At 39.3% G+C, this 18709-nt stretch overlaps 1 protein-coding gene across 6 annotated transcripts in view; it reads left to right on the forward strand.

Annotated features, from left to right (window-relative positions):
• Window positions 1-3849, forward strand: part of ABHD17B (abhydrolase domain containing 17B, depalmitoylase) — a 50870-nt gene extending 47021 nt beyond the window's left edge. For 5 of the 6 annotated variants that reach the window (XM_033237101.1, XM_033237099.1, XM_033237103.1 and 2 more), the window contains one exon: window positions 2696-3849. In XM_033237101.1, coding sequence (XP_033092992.1) covers window positions 2696-2722 — 27 coding nt within the window. In that variant the 3' untranslated portion in view covers window positions 2723-3849. The remainder of the gene's footprint in view (window positions 1-2695) is intronic. The other variant, XM_033237100.1, reaches the window with a different exon arrangement.
• The last annotated feature ends 14860 nt before the right edge of the window (window positions 3850-18709 follow it).

Genomic DNA, 18709 nt, shown 5'->3' on the forward strand with positions numbered 1-18709 from the left:
AAGGCCTTATGTAGTTTTAATTGTTCTGCTTGTTCCGTGGTTATGTCTAAGACTATAGTATACGATTCTCTTCAAAGTATATCAAGTATTGTGAATGCTTTGGTTCAGATGTGTCAAATTAACAGTAAAACAACAAATATACCACTGACCTGTGCTTATTTGCCTTTTTCCATGCTCCCCACCCCCACACTAGAAAGCGTGAAAAAAAAATTACCCTTCGTTTTTATAGGACATAGTTTGAAAACTTTTAAAATTATATCATCACTTCTTTTGGAGAGGTCTTTCTTTCTCAAGATTGTCTTGTAACCTATGCGGTTTCTTCTTTGTACAGCATACAACCCAGGGCTTAGTTAAATGTTTTCTTTGAATACCTGGGGAAATCTAAATATTGATTCTATTTATTCAGTGTTCATTCATTCAACGATAGTTATTGAATGTATAAATCATGCAAAACCCTGTGCTAGGTAAAGACAGACTGTGTCCTCATAGATTTCATGGTATAGCTAAGGAGACAGGCACTTCATTGCACAAATATTACTATTTTAATAAGGACTGACGGAGATTTGTAAGGTATTGTAACAGGTAAAAGGTACTTTTGGGAGGGGAACATGGGGAGCAGGACAAGGAAGAGTCCCCCAGAGAAGTGGTATTTCACCTAAGTTTTGAAGGATAACTAAGAATTGGGTAGACCTGGGTGACCCAGAAGAAGCATTCCTGGCTAAGGGGGTTGAATAATATATGGAAGCCTAGAGGAAGGAAGGTGCAGTTAAATATGAGGACTGGGCTGGGCTCAGTAGCTCACACCTGTAATCCCAGCACTTTGGGAGACTGAGGCAGGTGGATCACGAGGTCAGGAGATTGAGACCATTCTGGCTAACACAGTGAAACCCTGTCTCTACTAAAAACATAAAAAATTAGCTGGGCGTGGTGGCATGTGCCTATAGTCCCAGCTACTCGGGAGGCTGAGGCAAGAGAATCACTTGAACCCTGGAGGTGGAGGTTGCAGTGGCCAAGATCGCACCACTGCACTCTAGCCTGGGCGACAGAGCGAGACTCCGTCTCAAAAAAAAAAAAAAAAGGCCTAGGAATGAGGCTGCTAATTAGGAACACAATTACAGATGGCATCGTGAACCCTACCTAGTCTTTATCCTAGAAACAAACAGGAAGCCATTGATAGAAAAGGAAACAGCACTTGTCAAGAGTATAAATGAAAAAATCTGGAGATTTTTGCTTGCTGGAAATAACATATAAGTCAGTTTTGTAGAAACTGATCTAATTTTAGAGTGGTGAAAAATACATCATGGGAAAAGGATACACAAAGTGCTGTTCAAACCACGTTTGCATTACTAATGTTATTCCAGGATGCAGTGAAAGGATATTTACAAATTAGAGCAAATCCTGAGGTATTTGCCAAGTTAGAAAAGGTACCATAAACTGAAACTCCCAAACCAACTGAAAGATGTGACTAAGGCGTAATAGCTGCCTTCAAATATTTGAGAGACATGTACAATGTATTCTCTCTGGCTCTCAGAGCAGAACTGGGTGAAAATTACAAAATACCAGATTCGAACTCAGTATGAGAAATAACTTTATGGCTATTTGTCCATAAAGGAAAGGAATTGCTTCCTAAGCATTAGTGAGTGTCTTATCACTAGAGACAGAGCAGAAGCTGAATGACATCTCTTATAGGTGTCACAGAAGAAATTCCAGATTTAAATGAAAAGTTGTACTAGATGTATTGTGTGTAAGGTTGTTTGAAACTTTGTATTCCATTTTGATTTCTCCTACTTACTCCTCAGAGCTTACCTTATGGTTTTGAGAAGACAGTATGATGTAGAACAATTAAATTGGCAGTCAGATCTGGGCCCCTTGTCAGCTAACAGTGATTAGATCTGCAACACTGGGCAAGTTACTTCTGGACCTCAGTTTTCTCACTAGAAATAAAGAAATGGAACTAATTGAATAATAATATCGCTTACATTTCTAATGTAATTTGAAAATTTCAGCCCTACTCACACGTAATGACTCATATCAGTTTTTAGCCTTAACTAGAGTGGTGCCAGTTAGCTTGTTTTGATATTTGGCTTTTGTGCATACTAACATAGTGCAATTTGGATAATAACACAAATCCTTGGTACATAGCTCCTGCCGTATCCTCCAGGTACAAAAAAGAATGGTAGATAAGAACTTTCATGAACTAGTTTATCATCTTCACACTTTTCCAGGTTTCTTTACACAAATTTACCAGTTCTATATCCTACATGAATATATATCATAGATTTTTTTCTTTGTGATTTCTATAAATATATAGGTAGTGTTCATTTTAAGTGAGCTTCGTAAGTGAAAATGAATTTTAAGTAGGGCGAGGTAGCTCAAGCCTGTAATCCCAGCTGCTTAAAGAGGTTGAGGTGGGAGAACCACTTGAGTCCAAGACTAGAAGGCTGCAGTGAACTGATAGTGCCACTGCACTACAACCTGACCAATGGAATGAGACCCTGTCTCTGCAAAAATAATTATAAAATGAATTTTAGAAATTGTAGACTGAGCAATTGTCATGTAAATAGTGGTATTCTTGCATTTAGACATATATGACAAAACTTTAAGAGTGATTTTTCATAAAGTTATGGAAAGCCACATAAATTCATAGATTATAAAAACTTCAGAGATGATATAGCCTAATGCCTTTATTTTACAGGTGCAGAAACATAAAGAAGGGAAGTGATTTTCTCAAGGTCTACAATTGTCAACGACGGTACTATGTATTCCATTATCTTCTCTTTACCAAACTTATCTGGATTAATATACCAGTGAGCCTTTCAAATTATGTGGCGTAAACTTATTTGCTCTCCAATGTTAGTCACAATTTTTTTTTAATGGGTAGGGTCCTCCTTGTCAACTAGTTGTTCATTGAATAGTAAATTGGTAGATTGTGCCAATTAATTCTCATGTTAATGATTAAAGAATTTAATACTAATTCATTTTACTAGGCATAGTTACAGTTATTTAGTTATGTTGGAACCTAGTGAGGATGGTAGCCACAGACACACGAATAAACAAGTATTTACTTCAGGAGCTGATTTACTACAAATTGTAACACACAGAGTAATAAGCAATTACATTGAAGAAAGTATCAATATAGTTATTACGAATTAACTTTTATCTTATTGCTTTGTTTTAAAATAGGCTATTTATTCAAACATGATAGCATGATGCATTCCGATAATGTGCACCCCAAACGTCCAGTAACCAAAGAAACAGTTTATGCTTACGATACTTGGAACTAGGCTTTCAGTTTTAACTTGCAGAATGGAAAAGACATTTGTCTGTCGTATCTCTAAATGGGTTATGCCTCTGACTGAATAGTTGAATGAGTAATGCTAAGGAAGGAAACACACCTCTATGCTGGAAATGACCCACTTGACATTAGAGTTGTGTGTTTTTCTTTCTTTCTTTTTTCTAGGGAAAGTACAAAGGTCTTTGCAAATGTCAGTGAACTGAAAGTTGTTAAACTGGCTTTTTCATATGAAGCCAGATGGACATGAAACTATTTTACTCCCTCTATTTCCTTGTGTAGGCCATGTACTAAATTTGCATAATATAATTATGACACTTTTAGAAAAAAGTTTTAATAGTGTGTTTTTAAAATGACATTGTTGTATTAGAAAAATGGGGAAATGCTATTTTTAGATAATTTTTGTTTATCTCCTAATAAAATGCAAGTTTCAGCCACTGTACTACTTGATTAATTCAAAATTTGGACTTCTTTTTCCTCTAAAACAACTACTTAAGGCAGTGTATTGAATAAAAGTAGATTCAGTCTTCTAGTTTTTTGTTTTGTTTTGTTTTGTTTTGTTTTGAGACAGAGTCTCGCTCTGTCGCCCCAGGCTGGAGTGCAGTGGCCGGATCTCAGCTCACTGCAAGCTCCGCCTCCCGGGTTTACGCCATTCTCCCGCCTCAGCCTCCCGAGTAGCTGGGACTACAGGCACCCACCACCTCGCCCAGCTAGTTTTTTGTATTTTTTTAGTAGAGACGGGGTTTCACCGTGTTAGCCAGGATGGTCTCGATCTCCTGACCTCGTGATCCGCCCGTCTCGGCCTCCCAAAGTGCTGGGATTATAGGCTTGAGCCACCGCGCCCGGCCAGTCTTCTAGTTTTTGAAGAAGAAAAGAAGTAGAGAGGGTAGCAGGTAGGTTTACGAATATAGGTACACTATGTATTGTGAATTCATAGGCTATAAATCAAAACTTATAATTAGCATTCTCATGTTATGAATCTTAGATGAAACGTGTGTTTCTATTTGAACACCTAATAACTTTGGTAAAGTCAGAGGCCATCTATATCACTTCACCAAAGTGAGAATTTGCTACTTTTTGAGCTCTTTTAAGTCTAGAAGTCTGGGCTCCAAGCCTTCAAGGCCCATCCCTGGGAAATAGAATGGACAGAAGGGAAGGAGACAAAAGAAAATAGTTTATATATCCCTAAATATATCTGGTGCTGTCAAAAATGATAATTAAACTTGCTAAAGTATTCAGTGTAATCCTAAATGAAAAAGAGTATAAATGATTACACCTCTGTAAAATAAAATGTGAGTGTCTATGGAATAAAAGCCAAAGGAAATAAATACAATGAAACAAATGATTGTGTTGAGGCAATAGGATTATGGGTGAGTTTTTTTCCTTGACCTACTTAAAAAGGTATCTTTTATGTTGGTGTGTTATTTTTTATGATAAAAAAGAAGGGGGGAAACCTACTTCTTCACTGTCTCCTGGTTTTCACTGTCAGAAACTGGCTTCTGGACTTCCAAAATCATAAGAACCCAGAACAGATACATGAGAAGTAATTCTCAAATGTGTTTTCAGCCTGGCTACCAGAGCAGCAAATGAAAGTAGCTGGAGGAGGAGAGTATTCCTTTATTTGGGTGAACGATACTGAATTTTGTGTTTTGTTTTGGCAGAGAGTGTAATGAATAGGATAATAATATCTGAAATCCTCACTGAGTGACAGGTCTAAAGTACTTTTTAGGCAATGCCTACATAATATATTAACGTTAAAAACTCTACAATGCATTGTTATAGTTGCTACTTTACCATCTGTAGTCATTTCCTTAGCCCATTACAGCTTTATTTTTACTCACTTCCTATGTGCTATTGGCAAAAATATAGAGGGAGTAAAATACATTACATTTCTATATGTTATAGGCCCAACAATCCATTATATACATATTATTCAGAATTGCTTTTTAAAATCAATTAAGGAGGAAAAATATGCATTTATCATTACATAATTATCAATGTTGTTTGTTCCTGTAGATTCATATTTCTGTAGGGTCACTTGATTTCAGCCTGAAGAACTTCATTTAGTATAAAATGAGTCTGTAAACAAATTCAGTTTTGCTTATCTGGGAAAGGATTTATTTCGTCTTCGTTTTTGAAAGATAGCTTTAGTCTATATAAGATTCTTGGTTGCCTACTTTTTTCTTTGAGCATATGGAATATGTTTTCCCATTGCCTTCTGGCTTCCATGGTTTCTGATGAGAAGTAAGGTGTTAATCTTAAATCTTATTGAAATACCTTTGTAAGTGATGCATTGTTTTTCTCTTGCTGATTAAAACTTCTCCTTGTCTTTGACTTTCAGCATTTATACTATAAAGTATCTGTTTGTGGGCATCTTTGCTTTTTTTTTTCCAGAGCATTCATTAAGCTTCTTGGATGTACAAGTTATTGCTTTCTAATAAAATTGGGAACTTTTCTGCCATTATTTCTCCAAATATTTTTTTTTCTCTCCTGGTACTCAGCACAAAGGCTACAGGATTACAGCTGCTCTTATATTAATGGACCTCGGGCCGCTTTGCTTTTTTAGATTCTCCCATTTGTTCTCTGCTTTTCTCTGTTGTTCTTTCATACTGTCAGCTGTTGCTACTTGCTACTGTGAGTTTGTTTCTTTTGTTCCAACTTGCTTTTTGTGTATTTCCACTCAGATGATCTAGGAAACTAGATAATTAAACTTACTACATTATGTCTAAATTAAGAGCAAAATAGCTCCGCTGAAATCTCTGAAAGGCTATGCTGTGAGCAATAGCCAGATAGTCATGACTAAAGTTGCCCCTACCCTGAATAAGAAGTAGTTATGCCAGGTGCGGTGGCTCACAACTGTAATCCTAGCACTTTGGGAGGCTGAGGCAGGCGGATTACTTGAGGTCAGGAGTTTAACCAGCCTGGATAACATGGTGAAACCCCATCTCTACTAAAAATACAAAAACTAATCAGGTGTGGTGGCATGCCTCTGTAGTCCCAGCTGTTTGGGAGGCTGAGGTATGAGAATCGCTTGAACCCGGGAGGTGGAGATTGCAATGAGGCAAGATTGCATCACTGCACTCCAGCTAGGGTGACAGAGCAAGACTCCATTTCAAAAAAATAAATAAATGAATGAATAAGTAGTAGTTACTAGCTGCCCAGTTGATTTAGTTCTGTCCAGTGGGTAAGGATACTAGGGCTGCTTGCTAGGAGTCTGCTCTTCTTGTGAATGTTACTGCTATGATCTTTTATATTTCTTTTTAAGAAGTCATGAATTTTCAAGAACCAGAGCAATATATCATAAGTTTTGCCAGTGTTGAGTCAATGGTTTCTAAATGACTCATCAGCAATGTGAAAAACTGAGGGGTAATATATGAAGTGGTAGAATGCATCAGTCAGCCTTGAGCTTAGTGTAGTTTGATAACCATCATTGACTGAGATGATGAATATGGAAGCATTCCCTTTGAAAACAAAGACAAAAAGTTGAGCAGTTGCAAACATTGGGGAAATACAGAGTAGAACTTAGAGTGACTTTGAAAATGGAGGAATGGGTTAATCAACAGAAACAAGAATAGGAGGAAACATGCAATAGTTTAGATCTAATAAATCCTTCCAAACAAATACATAATTAGAAGAAAGGCAATGTAGATATAAATGTCGCCCAAACACCCAGTTAAGGAACATTTCAAGTCATGAGATACTCTGAGCATAACATTAGAAAAATAAATAAGTAAATAAAGATTTTGGGTTAATTGTTAATTTGAATATGAATAAATAGTGTGGAACAGTTGTTTGAAATGCTGGAAACAGGCTATATTGGTGGGAGTATGACTAGGGTGTCTTTAGCACTATTTAAGCCCTTATTTTGGTCATATTTGGACTTAGCACTCTTGTGCCTTAGAGAAGCCAGGGTCTGCCCGAGAGAAAAAAGGCAAATAATAATAATGATTAAAAGAATATAAAAGAATGTAAGGAAAGCCTAACAACAGCTGTTTGCACTAGTCATTTGGATCTCTCCCAGTGTTTCCCCTCGAAGCCTCACTCCAGTACTTGGAGTGAGACGTGAGAGATATTACTGTGTACTGTCCCTTTTAATCCTCCCAGTTCTAGGTAGTTCTCTCAACAAAGTGCCATGCAGAGTGTTGTAAAGGAAGAAGATCCCCAGAAACAAAGGCCCTTTGCATTATAGATCTGCCTTCCAAGAAGCTATCTGCTGTCTTATCTGTTAGATTGGGCATCTCTGAAGGACAGAGAGTATGTCTTTCATTTTTATCTTTGCACCCTTCCCTTCCTTGGTAACTGAAAGCTTCCCGACAATTGAATTAATATGAAGAAAGAGCATGTTCCAAAAAAATAAGACTTTTCCTTTTTGTTGCCTTATTTGAAAGCTTTAAGTCAATAGAATAGCCTCATAATTCAAAGCTGTGACTTTATGTTTTTCTCAAATATCTTTATTATATTAGAGAGAAACTAGTAAAATTAATAGTACAAGGGGAATATTAAGGGTAGCTTTTGAAATGTTAGACATTAATCCCTGAGTCACAGTTTCATCACCAGTTAAAGGTAGATAATTATCCTTTCTGTTGACCTTAGAAGTTTACTATGAAGATTAAATAATTGTAAGTGGGAATACTTAGTGCCCTAAAGAAATTTTTTTAAAAAATAAGGAATTGTTTATCTTATAGTTGGATCTACACCTAGCAATGAAGTGTCAGGCCATGAATTACTTTTTTTTATTTCCTCTCTTTTTTACAGACAGGGTCTTGCTATGTTGCCCAGCCTGGAATTGAACTCAAGTGATCTTCCTGCTGCCTTAGCCTCCCAAGTAGCTGGGACTTGTAGATAATTTTTGAGGAGTTTTTATTTTTGATAATGTGCCAATTTACAAGTGAATTAGCAGTGAACACTTGTCTGTGGAACTCTGATTAAAGTTGGCCCATTTCTTCGGCCTGTAGTACCTTAAAGTGATGGTTCTCCAGGAAGCTGGCACAGCTGGTGAACCACAGCAAATGAGAGCAAGTGCACCTTTTGTCCTGTCCAATATCGCTTCATTCTCATGACACTTTGGGTCCAAATGTATTCTATTGTCTCCAAACATGCTGCCTTTGTGTTTTCATTTTGATGTTTAAATTAGAAAGGATGAAGGCAAGACAAACAACAATGGAACAGCTGAAAGGAAAATCCCATGGTTTCAGCAAAGATTTCATCTGTAGTGGCAAATCCTTGGTGCTCAGTTTTCCTTAAAAAAAAAAAAAAAAAAAATCCTGATTGCATTTTTCAATCACAATGCTCCTCCACTTACATCAGAATTAATTATTCAAATTTAGTTTGTTAGAGGTTTGCTGTTTAACTTTAGGTGAAACCCCGTCTCTACTAAAAATACAGAAAGTTAGCTGGGCATAGTGGCACACACCTGTAGTCCCAGCTACTCAGGAGGCTGAGGTACAAGAATTGCTTGAACCTGGGAGGCGGAGGTTGCAGTGAGCCAAGATTGGGCCACTGCATTCCAGCCTTGGCATCAGCGTGCGACTCCATCTCAAAAAAAAAAAATAAGAAACTTAAAATAAATTACTAGCACATGGCTGGGCACAGTGGCTCATGCCTGTAGTCCCAGCTCTTTGGGAGGTTGAGATGGGCAGATTACCTGAGGTCGGGAGTTCAAGACCAGCCTGACCAACAGGGATAAACTCCATCTCTACCAAAAATACAAAATTAGCCGGGCCTAGTGGTGCATGCCTGTAATCCCAGCTACTTAGGAGGCTGAGGCAGGAGAATCACTTGAACCTGGGAGGCGGAGGTTGCAGTAAGCTGAGATCGTGCCACTGCACTCCAGCCTGGGCAACAAGAGCAAAACTCTGTCTCAAAAAAAATAAAAATAAAAATAAATAACTAGCACATTAATAAGATTTAATGTCTTTTTAAGAAGATTTTTAAATGTAAAACTTTTAATTTCTTTTTTTTTTTTTTTAAGACGGACTTTCACTCTTGTTACCCAGGCTGGAGTGCAATGGCATGATCTCGGCTCACCGCAACCTCTGCCTTCTGGGTTCAAGTGATTCTCCTGCCTCAGCCTCCCAAGTAGCTGGGGCTACAGGCCTGTGCCACCATGCCCGGCTAATTTTTGTATTTTTAGTAGAGATGGGGTTTCACCATGCTGGCCAGGCTGATCTCAAATTCCTGACCTTGTGAGCTACCACGCCCAGCCTTTAATTTCTTAATATTTTATTTATCTTTATGATAACACAGAAATATGATGTACAGAAAACTCTATACCTTGACTAAATTCTTATAATCTGTGTCATTCGTTTTCTCATTCAAATGTAGTGGCAGTAGAGTCACTCCTTTGCATTAACCAGGAATCAATGGATTTAGATAGGAAGGTTTTTTAAAACAATCCAATCCATTTGGGATAATCCCTTTAAAGTGGTTGTCCAGAGTTGCCATTCATTTAGCTGCCCTGAAAAACAAGCTAATAAACAGAAAATCTCCTACTTATGACTTTCCTGGAGCTTTTCCATTACTTTTCAGTGGTGGCTGTGTTGAAGTAAGTTCATCTCACCAGACCTTGGAGAAGGGGAAGGAAAAACACTTTGATTTAAACTACTTTATGAAGAAAATATTTCTTCTACTGTATAATGTAATGTAAAATGTTTATAAGTGAACAACTGAATAGCAATTGACATTGATTTGAATTGATTTGACTTAATCCATACATTGTTTATGTTTTCTGATTCCAGCAGTTAGTCTTTTTTAAAAATTAGGTTATATGACAAATGGGATCTAATTAAACTAAAGAGCTTCTGCACAGCAAAAGAAACTACCATCAGAGTGAACAGGCAACCTACAGAATGGGAGAAAATTTTTGCAATCTACTCATCTGACAAAGGGCTAATATCCAGAATCTACAAAGAACTCAAACAAATTTACAAGAAAAAAGCAAACAACCCCATCAAAAAGTGGGCAAAGGATATGAACAGACATTTCTCAAAAGAAGACATTCATACAGCCAACAGACACATGAAAAAATGCTCATCATCACTGGCCATCAGAGAAATGCAAATCAAAACCACAATGAGATACCATCTCATACCAGTTAGAATGGCAATCATTAAAAAGTCAGGAAACAACAGGTGCTGGAGAGGATGTGGAGAAATAGGAACACTTTTACACTATTGGTGGGATTGTAAACTAGTTCAACCATTATGGAAAACAGTATGGCGATTCCTCAAGGATCTAGAACTAGATGTACCATATGACCCAGCCATCCCACTACTGGGTATATACCCAAAGGATTATAAATCATGCTGCTATAAAGACACATGCACACGTATGTTTATTGCGGCACTATTCACAATAGCAAAGACTTGGAATCAACCCAAATGTCCATCTGTGACAGACTGGATTAAGAAAATGTGGCACATATACACCATGGAATATTATGCAGCCATAAAAAAGGATGAGTTTGCGTCCTTTGTAGGGACATGGATGCAGCTGGAAACCATCATTCTTAGCAAACTATCACAAGAACAGAAAACCAAACACCGCATGTTCTCACTCATAGGTGGGAACTGAACAATGAGATCACTTGGACTCGGGAAGGGGAACATCACACACCAGGGCCTATCATGGGGAGGGGGGAGGGGGGAGGGATTGCATTGGGAGTTATACCTGATATAAATGATGAATTGATGGGTGCTGACGAGTTGATGGGTGCAGCAGACCAACATGGCACAAGTATACATATGTAACAAACCTGCACGTTACGCACATGTACCCTAGAACTTAAAGTATAATAAAAAAAAAAAATTAGGTTATAAAGTGCTATACTAACTTGCATAGTTCTGAAAAAGAGTTTTAGATTGGGGTTTTTTAATGCGCTTCATCAGGCCAGGTGCAGTGGTTCATACCTGTAATTACAGCACTTTGGGAGGCCGAGGCGGGTGGATCACGAGGTCAGGAGTTTGATATCAGCCTGACCAGCATGGGGAAACCCCGTCTCTACTAAAAATACAAAAATTAGCCGGGTGTGATGACACACACCTGTAGTCCCAGCTACTCAGGAGGCTGAGGCATGAGAATCACTTGAACCTGAGAGGCGGAGGTTGCAATGAGCCAAGATTGCGCCACTGCACTCCGGCCTGGGCGACAGAACAAGACTCTGTCTCAGAAAAAAAAAAAAAAGAAATGGTCTTCATCACCCACGGCTCCTGTTTCCCTACTCCGTTGCCTGCTCCACCAAAGAAAAGGTCAGAAAATTCTCAAAATAAGACTGTAATTTAGAATAATTAATTTGGTGTAAGAAAACAAGAACTTTTAAATTTATGATAATCCTCATGGAAGAGATACAATTTGTACTTTCTAGAGAGCATTCAATGCAAGTGACCAATTTATTTTTATCCCTGATTTTTCCATATTCATGATGCTGCTTATATCAAAGGATTTTTAATAATCCTATAATGTATGTGAAAGGGCTCTTAAAATTGTAAAGCTATATTCTATTCCAATTATTTATTATTAGAGAAAAATGAACATGATGTCTGTGTATAAGCTGTTCCATTGAAACTTCCACGAAAATGCTTTGGTGCCTCACTCATATTCCCTAATCTGTACCACTTCAGTGCACATGGGCCCAATTGCCAACTGCCAGCACTTGTATTTCTTCCCTGAGGGCTTTCTCTCACTACCTGAACCAGTTTTGCTGTCCAGTCTGCTGGAAGTATTGGCAGAATTATACTCACTGGGAGCAGCCTTGAACCAAAGACTGTCTGGAGTTTAGGCACACCCCAGCTCCCTCGCCTTCCAGGTGGGATAACTGAGCTTTGTGTCCTTCACAGGCTCCCAGAGTTCCCCCAGACAGACTACAAAGATTATGCTTCAGTCACTTAGAATCTTAGCTATCTTAATTTCAGACGTTATTGGTTGCCTTTTCCCCCCTTGACATTTCCCCATTCTCCTGGATCTTCTTCACCTTTTAAAATAAACTGTAGACCTCTTAAAAAAAACTATAATGAGACACCTTATTTTATTTTGCTTTGCTTTATTCTGCTTTGCAGATACTGCTTTTGCTTTTTACAAATTGAAGGTTTGTGGCAACCCTGCGTCAAGCAGGTCTATCGGTGTCATTTTTTCCAACAGCATGTGCTCACTTTGTGTCTCTGTGTCACATTTTGGTAATTCTCACAATATGTCAAACTTTCTATGATTACTATATCTGTTATGGTGATCTGTAATCAGTGATCTTTCATGTTATTATGGTAATTGTAGGAGGGTGCCATGAACCACGCTTATATAAGATGACTAAGATGGCAAACTTCATAGATAAATGTGTGTGTCCTGACTGCTCCATCAACCAACCATTCCCTCATCTCTCCCTCTCCTCAGGCCTCCCTATTTTCTGAATCATAACAATATTGAAATTAGGCCAATTAATAACTGCAATGACCAGGTGCTGTGGCTCACACCTGTAATCCCATCACTTTGGGAGGCTGAGGCGGGCAAATCACATGAGCTTGGGAGTTTGAGACCAGCCTGGGCGATGTGGCAAAGCCCTGTCTCTACCCAAAACCCAAAGATCAGCCAGGTGTGGTGGCACACACCTGTAGTCCCAGCTCCTTAGGAGGCTGAGGTGAGAGGATCACTTAAGCCTGGGAGGCAGAGGTTGGCAACAACCAACCTGGGTGACAGAGCAAGATCTTGTCTTCAGCCTGGGCAACAGAGCAAAACCCTGTCCAAAAAATATATATATTTATATATTTATATATTTTTTTATATATTTATTTATATTTATATATATTTATATTTGTATACATATTTTTATATATATTTATATATGTAAAAACCCCTGCAATGGTCTCTAACTGTTCAAGTGAAAGGACGAGCCATTAGTCTCTCATGTTAAATCAAAAACTGGATATCATTAAGCTTAGTGAGGAAGGTATGTGTAAGGCTAAGATAGGTCAAACGCTAGGCTTGTACCTAACAGTTAACAAGTTAAGAATGGAAGGCAAAAGTTCTTGAAGATAATTGAAAGTGATACTCCAACAAATACATGGATAAGAAAGTGAAACAACCGTATTGGTCATAGGAAGAAAGTTTCAGTGATCTGGAAAGATCAAACCAGCCACAACATTCCCTTAGGCCAAAGCCTAATCCAGGTTAGAGACCCTATTTCTACCAAAGATAGAAAAAATTAGCCGGGTGCGGTGGCTCATGCCTGTAATCCCAGCACTTTGGGAGGCCGAGGTGGTCGGATCACCTGAGGTCAGGAGTTCAAGATCAGCCTGGCCAATGTGGTGAAACCCTGTCTCTGCCAAAAATATAAAAATTAGCTGGGCATGGTGGTACATGCCTATAATCCCAGCTACTTGGGAGGCTGAGGCAGGAGACTCATTTGAACCTAAAGGTGGAGGTTGCAGTGAGCCGACATTGCGCCACTGCCTCCAGCCTGGGCAGCAGAGTGAAACGCTGTCTCAAAAAAAGAAAAAGAAAGAAAGAAAAAGAAGAAATTAGTTGAAGATGATGGCGTGTGCCCATAGTCCCAGCTACTCAGGAGGCTAAGGCCAGAGGATGACGTGAGTCCAGGATTTCAAGGCTGCAGTGAGCTATGATTATACAACTGTACTCCAGCCTGGGTGACAGAACATGATGCTGTCTCGGACAAAAAAATAAAAAAGCTAATGTAGCTTGTTACTTTCAGTTGAGGCCAATGTTCATTTACCATTCTGGAAGTCTTAGGGCACTTCAGAACTATGTAAATCTACTCTGCCTATGTTCTATCAATGGAACAACAAAGCCTGGATAATAGCACATCTGTTTACAGCTTGGTAACTGGATATTTTAAGTCCATTTTTTGAGACCTGCTGCTCAGAAAAAAGGATTTCTTTCAAAATATTACTGCACATTATCAATGCACCCTAAGAGCTCTGGTAGAGATGTACAAGGAGATTAGTGTTTTTATAGTGGCTAACACAACATCCATGCTGCAGTCCATGGATCAAGGAATAATTTTGACTTTCAGGTCTTATTAAAAGATACATTTTATAAGGCTATAGCTGCCATAGATAGTAAATCTTCTGATGAATCTGGGCAAAGTAAATTGAAAACTTTCTGGAAAAGAGTCACTATTCTGGATGCCATTAAGAACATTTGTGGGCCGGGCGCGGTGGCTCAAGCCTGTAATCCCAGCACTTTGGGAGGCCGAGATGGGCGGATCACGAGGTCAGGAGATCGAGACCATCCTGGCTAACACGGTGAAACCCCGTCTCTACTAAAATATACAAAAAATTAGCCGGGCGAGATGGCGGGCGCCTGTAGTCCCAGCTACTCGGGAGGCTGAGGCGAGAGAATGGCGTAAACCCGGGAGGCGGAGCTTGCAGTGAGCTGAGATCCGGCCACTGCACTCCAGCCTGGGCGACAGAGCGAGACTTCGTCTCAAAAAAAAGAACATTTGTGGGCTAGACATGGTGGCTCACGCCTATAATCCCAACATTTGATAGGCCGAGGTGGGTGGATCACCTGAGGTCAGGAGTTCAAGACCAGCCTGGCCAACATGGCAAAACCCCGTCTCTACTAAAAATACAAAAATTAGGTATGGTGGCAGGCACCTGTAACCCCAGCTACTGGGGAGGCTGAGGCAGGAGAATCGCTTGAACCTGGGAGGCAGAGGTTACAGTGAGCCGAGATCGCACACTGCACTCCAGGCTGGCCAACAGAGTGAGACTCTGTCTCAAAAAAAAATTTGTGATTCTTGGGAGGAGGTCAAAATAGCAACATTAGCAGGAGTTTGGAAGAAGTTGATTTCAACCCTCATGGATGACTTTGAGGGGTTTAAGACTTCAGTGGAGGCAATAACTACTGATGTAGTGGAAATAGCAGGAGAATTAGAAGTAGAGCCTGACAATGTGACTGAATTGCTGCAACCTCATGATAAAACTTGAACAGGGCCAGGTGAAGTGGCCCTGTAATCCTGGTAATCATGCCTATAATCTCAGCCCTTTAGGAGGCTGAGGCAGGAGATCACTTGTGCTCAGGAGTTTGAGACATGCCTAGGCAACATAGTGAGACCTCGTCTCTACTAAAATAATTTTTTTAAATTAGTTGGGTATGATAGTACGTGCTTGTAGTCCCAGCCACTTGGAACGCTGAGGCAGGAGGATTGCTTGAGCCCAGGAGATGAAGGCTGCAGTGAGTCATGATCGTGCTACTGCACTCCAGCCTAGGCAACAGAGCAAGACCTTGTCTCAAAAAAAAAAAAAAACCCAGCACTTTGGGAGGCCGAGACGGGTGGATCACGAGGTCAGGAGATCGAGACCATCCTGGCTAACACGGTGAAACCCCGTCTCTACTAAAAAAAAAAAAAAATACAAAAAAAAACTAGCCGGGCGTGGTGGTGGGCCCCGGTAGTCCCAGCTGCTCAGGAGGCTGAGGCAGGAGAATGGCGTGAACCCGGGAGGTGGAGCTTGCAGTGAGCCGAGATCCGGCAACTGCACTCCAGCCTGGGCGACAGAGCGAGACTCCGTCTCAAAAAAAAAAAAAAAGAAAGAAAGAAAGAAAATAAAGCAGGCATCTTTCTTTGAAAAAAAAAAAAAACTTGAACACTTTAGGTGTTGCTTCTTATGGATGAGCAAAGAAAGTGGTTTCTTGAGATGGACTCTCCTCCTGTTGAGGATGCTGTGAACATTATTGAGATGACACAACAAAGGATTTAAATATAACATAACCTTCGTTAATAAAGCAGCAACAGGGTTTGAGAGCATTTACTCTCATTTTGAAAGAAGTTCTATGGATAAAATGCTGAGACAGCATCTTATGCTACAGAGAAATCTTTGAATGGAAGAGTCAATTGATGCAACAAACCTCACTATTACTTTAAGAAATTGTCACAGCCATTCCAACCTTCAGCAACCACCATCCTGGTTAGCAGCCATCAACACTGATGCAAGACCCTCCACAAACAAAAAGATGACAACTTGCTGAAGGTTTGGATGATTGGTAGCCTTTTTTAGCAAGAAGACTTTTTTTTTCTTTTGCAATAAGATATTTTAAAATGAAGGTATGTACACTGCTTTTTTAGGTGTAGTGGTATTGCATACTTAATATAATACAATGTGATATAAACATAACTTTTTTTGTTTGTTCATTTGTTTTAATGTGCTTTCTATACACACATATCTCTTAACATATCTCTTAAGTTTCCTGAGCCCTATTTCCATCCAGATTGCTGTCCTAATCCCTTCTGATAGAAAAATTCTAGAGGTACTTCAGGGTAGACTGCATGCTGTGAAGACAAAAATATATTTATTTTTTAAATTTACTTTAAGTTCTGGGATACATGTGCAGAATGTGCAGGTTTGTTACATAGGTACACATGTGCCATGGTGGTTTGCTGCACTATCAACCTGTCATCTAGGTTTTAAGCCCCACATGCATTAGGTATTTGTCCTAATGTTCTCCCTCCCCTTGCGCCCCACTCCCTGACAGGCCCCAGTGTGTGATATTCTCCTTCCTGTGTCCATATGTTCTCATTGTTCACCTCCCACTTATGAGTGAGAACATGTGGTTTTAGGTTTTCTGTTCCTGTGTTAGTTTGCTGAGAATGATGGCTTGCAGATTCATTCATGTCCTGCAAAGGACATGAACTCATCCTTTTTAATGGCTGCATAGTATTCCATGGTGTATATGTGCCACATTTTCTTTATCCAGTCTATCACTGATGGACATTTGGGTTGGTTCCAAGTCTTTGCTATCATGAGTAGTGCTGCAGTAAACATACGTGTTCATGTGTCTTTATAGTAGAATGATTTATAATCCTTTGGGTATATACCCACTATTGGAATTGCTGGGTCAAATGGTATTTCTGGTTCTAGATCCTTGAGTAATTGCCACACTGTCTTCCACAATGATTGAACTAGTTTATACTCCCACCAACAGTGTAAAAGAGTTCCTGTTTCTCCACAGCCTTGACAGCATCTGTTGTTTCCTGACTTTTTTAGACGGGTGGATCACGAGGTCAGGAGATCGAGACCATCCTGGCTAACACAGTGAAACCCCGTCTCTACTAAAAATACAAAATACTAGCTGGGCGAGGTGGCGGGCGCCTGTAGTCCCAGCTACTCGGGAGGCTGAGGCAGGAGAATGGCGTGAACCCGGGAGGCGGAGCTTGCAGTGAGCTGAGATCCGGCCACTGCACTCCAGTCCGGGCGACAGAGCGAGACTCCGCCTCAAAAAAAAAAAAAAAAAAAAAAAAAAAACCACCATTCTAACTGGTGTGAAATGGTATGTCACTGTTTTTTTGATTTGCATTTCTGTAATGACCAGTGATGATGAGCTTTTTTTCATATGTTTGTTGGCTGCATAAATGTCTTCTTTTGAGCAATGTCTGGTCATATCCTTTGCCCATTTTTTGATGTTTTTTTTTCTTATAAATTTGTTTAAGTTCCTTGTTTCTGGATATTAGACCTTCATCAGATGGATAGATTGCAAAAATTTTCTTCCATTCTATAGGTTGCCTGTTCACTCTAATGATAGTTTCTTTGCTGTGCAGAAGCTTCTTTAGTTTAATTAGATCCCATTGTCAATTTTGGCTTTTGTTGCAATTGCTTTTGGTATAGTATAAACATAACTTTTATATGTACTGGAAAATGAAAAAAATTGTGTGACTTGCTTTATTGCGATGCTCTGAGACTGAACCTGCAATATCTCTAAGGTATGTCTGCATTTGTATTCAAATCCTTGTCTCAGGGTCTACTTCTTGAGGGAGGGTCCCTAGAAAGATTCTGCCATTGTTTAAAACCTATTTGTGACTCCCAAAGTCACCAAGTCATGGAATATTTAGATCTACATGGAAGGAACCTTAGAAAAGCAGTATAATGGAAAAGGGAGGCTTTTGAACATTAAATATCTGCATTCAAATTCTGGCTATACCATTTACAGCATGACTTTATACCATCCACTCAAAACTTAAATGTCCTCATCTATAAGTGGTTGCAATATTAATATTTGCTCTGCCTGCATTCCTGGGTCTTTTTAAAGATCATACATGTGAAAGAATTTAGGTAGATATTCACACAAAGATTATTATTGTTATTATTAATTGAAGAAAGCTGCAAGACACCAGTTGCAATTGGAATAAGTGACGAGATAAGGCGTTCTAGGTCTGAGATAGGTGGTTGTTTATGAGAACCATGCTGATCAGTTAGATTTAAAACCAAAGATTTGTTTGCAGAGTGGGAAAAAAGAATATATAACGCTTTCTCAGCCCAGTCTGAAGAGTGGCGTTCTATGTGATAGACCATGGAAACCATTATATCCTATAAAGGAGGTACAGAGAAGTAGAAAAGATATATTAGCAGAATTGCACTAAAAATTGCATAGAAGACAGAGGAAAACCCTGGAAAGCAATGTAATTTCTTGGCGTCT

This window comes from Trachypithecus francoisi, unplaced genomic scaffold (genome assembly GCF_009764315.1).
Source record: "Trachypithecus francoisi isolate TF-2019V2 unplaced genomic scaffold, Tfra_2.0 Lachesis_group16, whole genome shotgun sequence".
In the NCBI taxonomy this organism is placed as follows: domain Eukaryota; kingdom Metazoa; phylum Chordata; class Mammalia; order Primates; family Cercopithecidae; genus Trachypithecus; species Trachypithecus francoisi.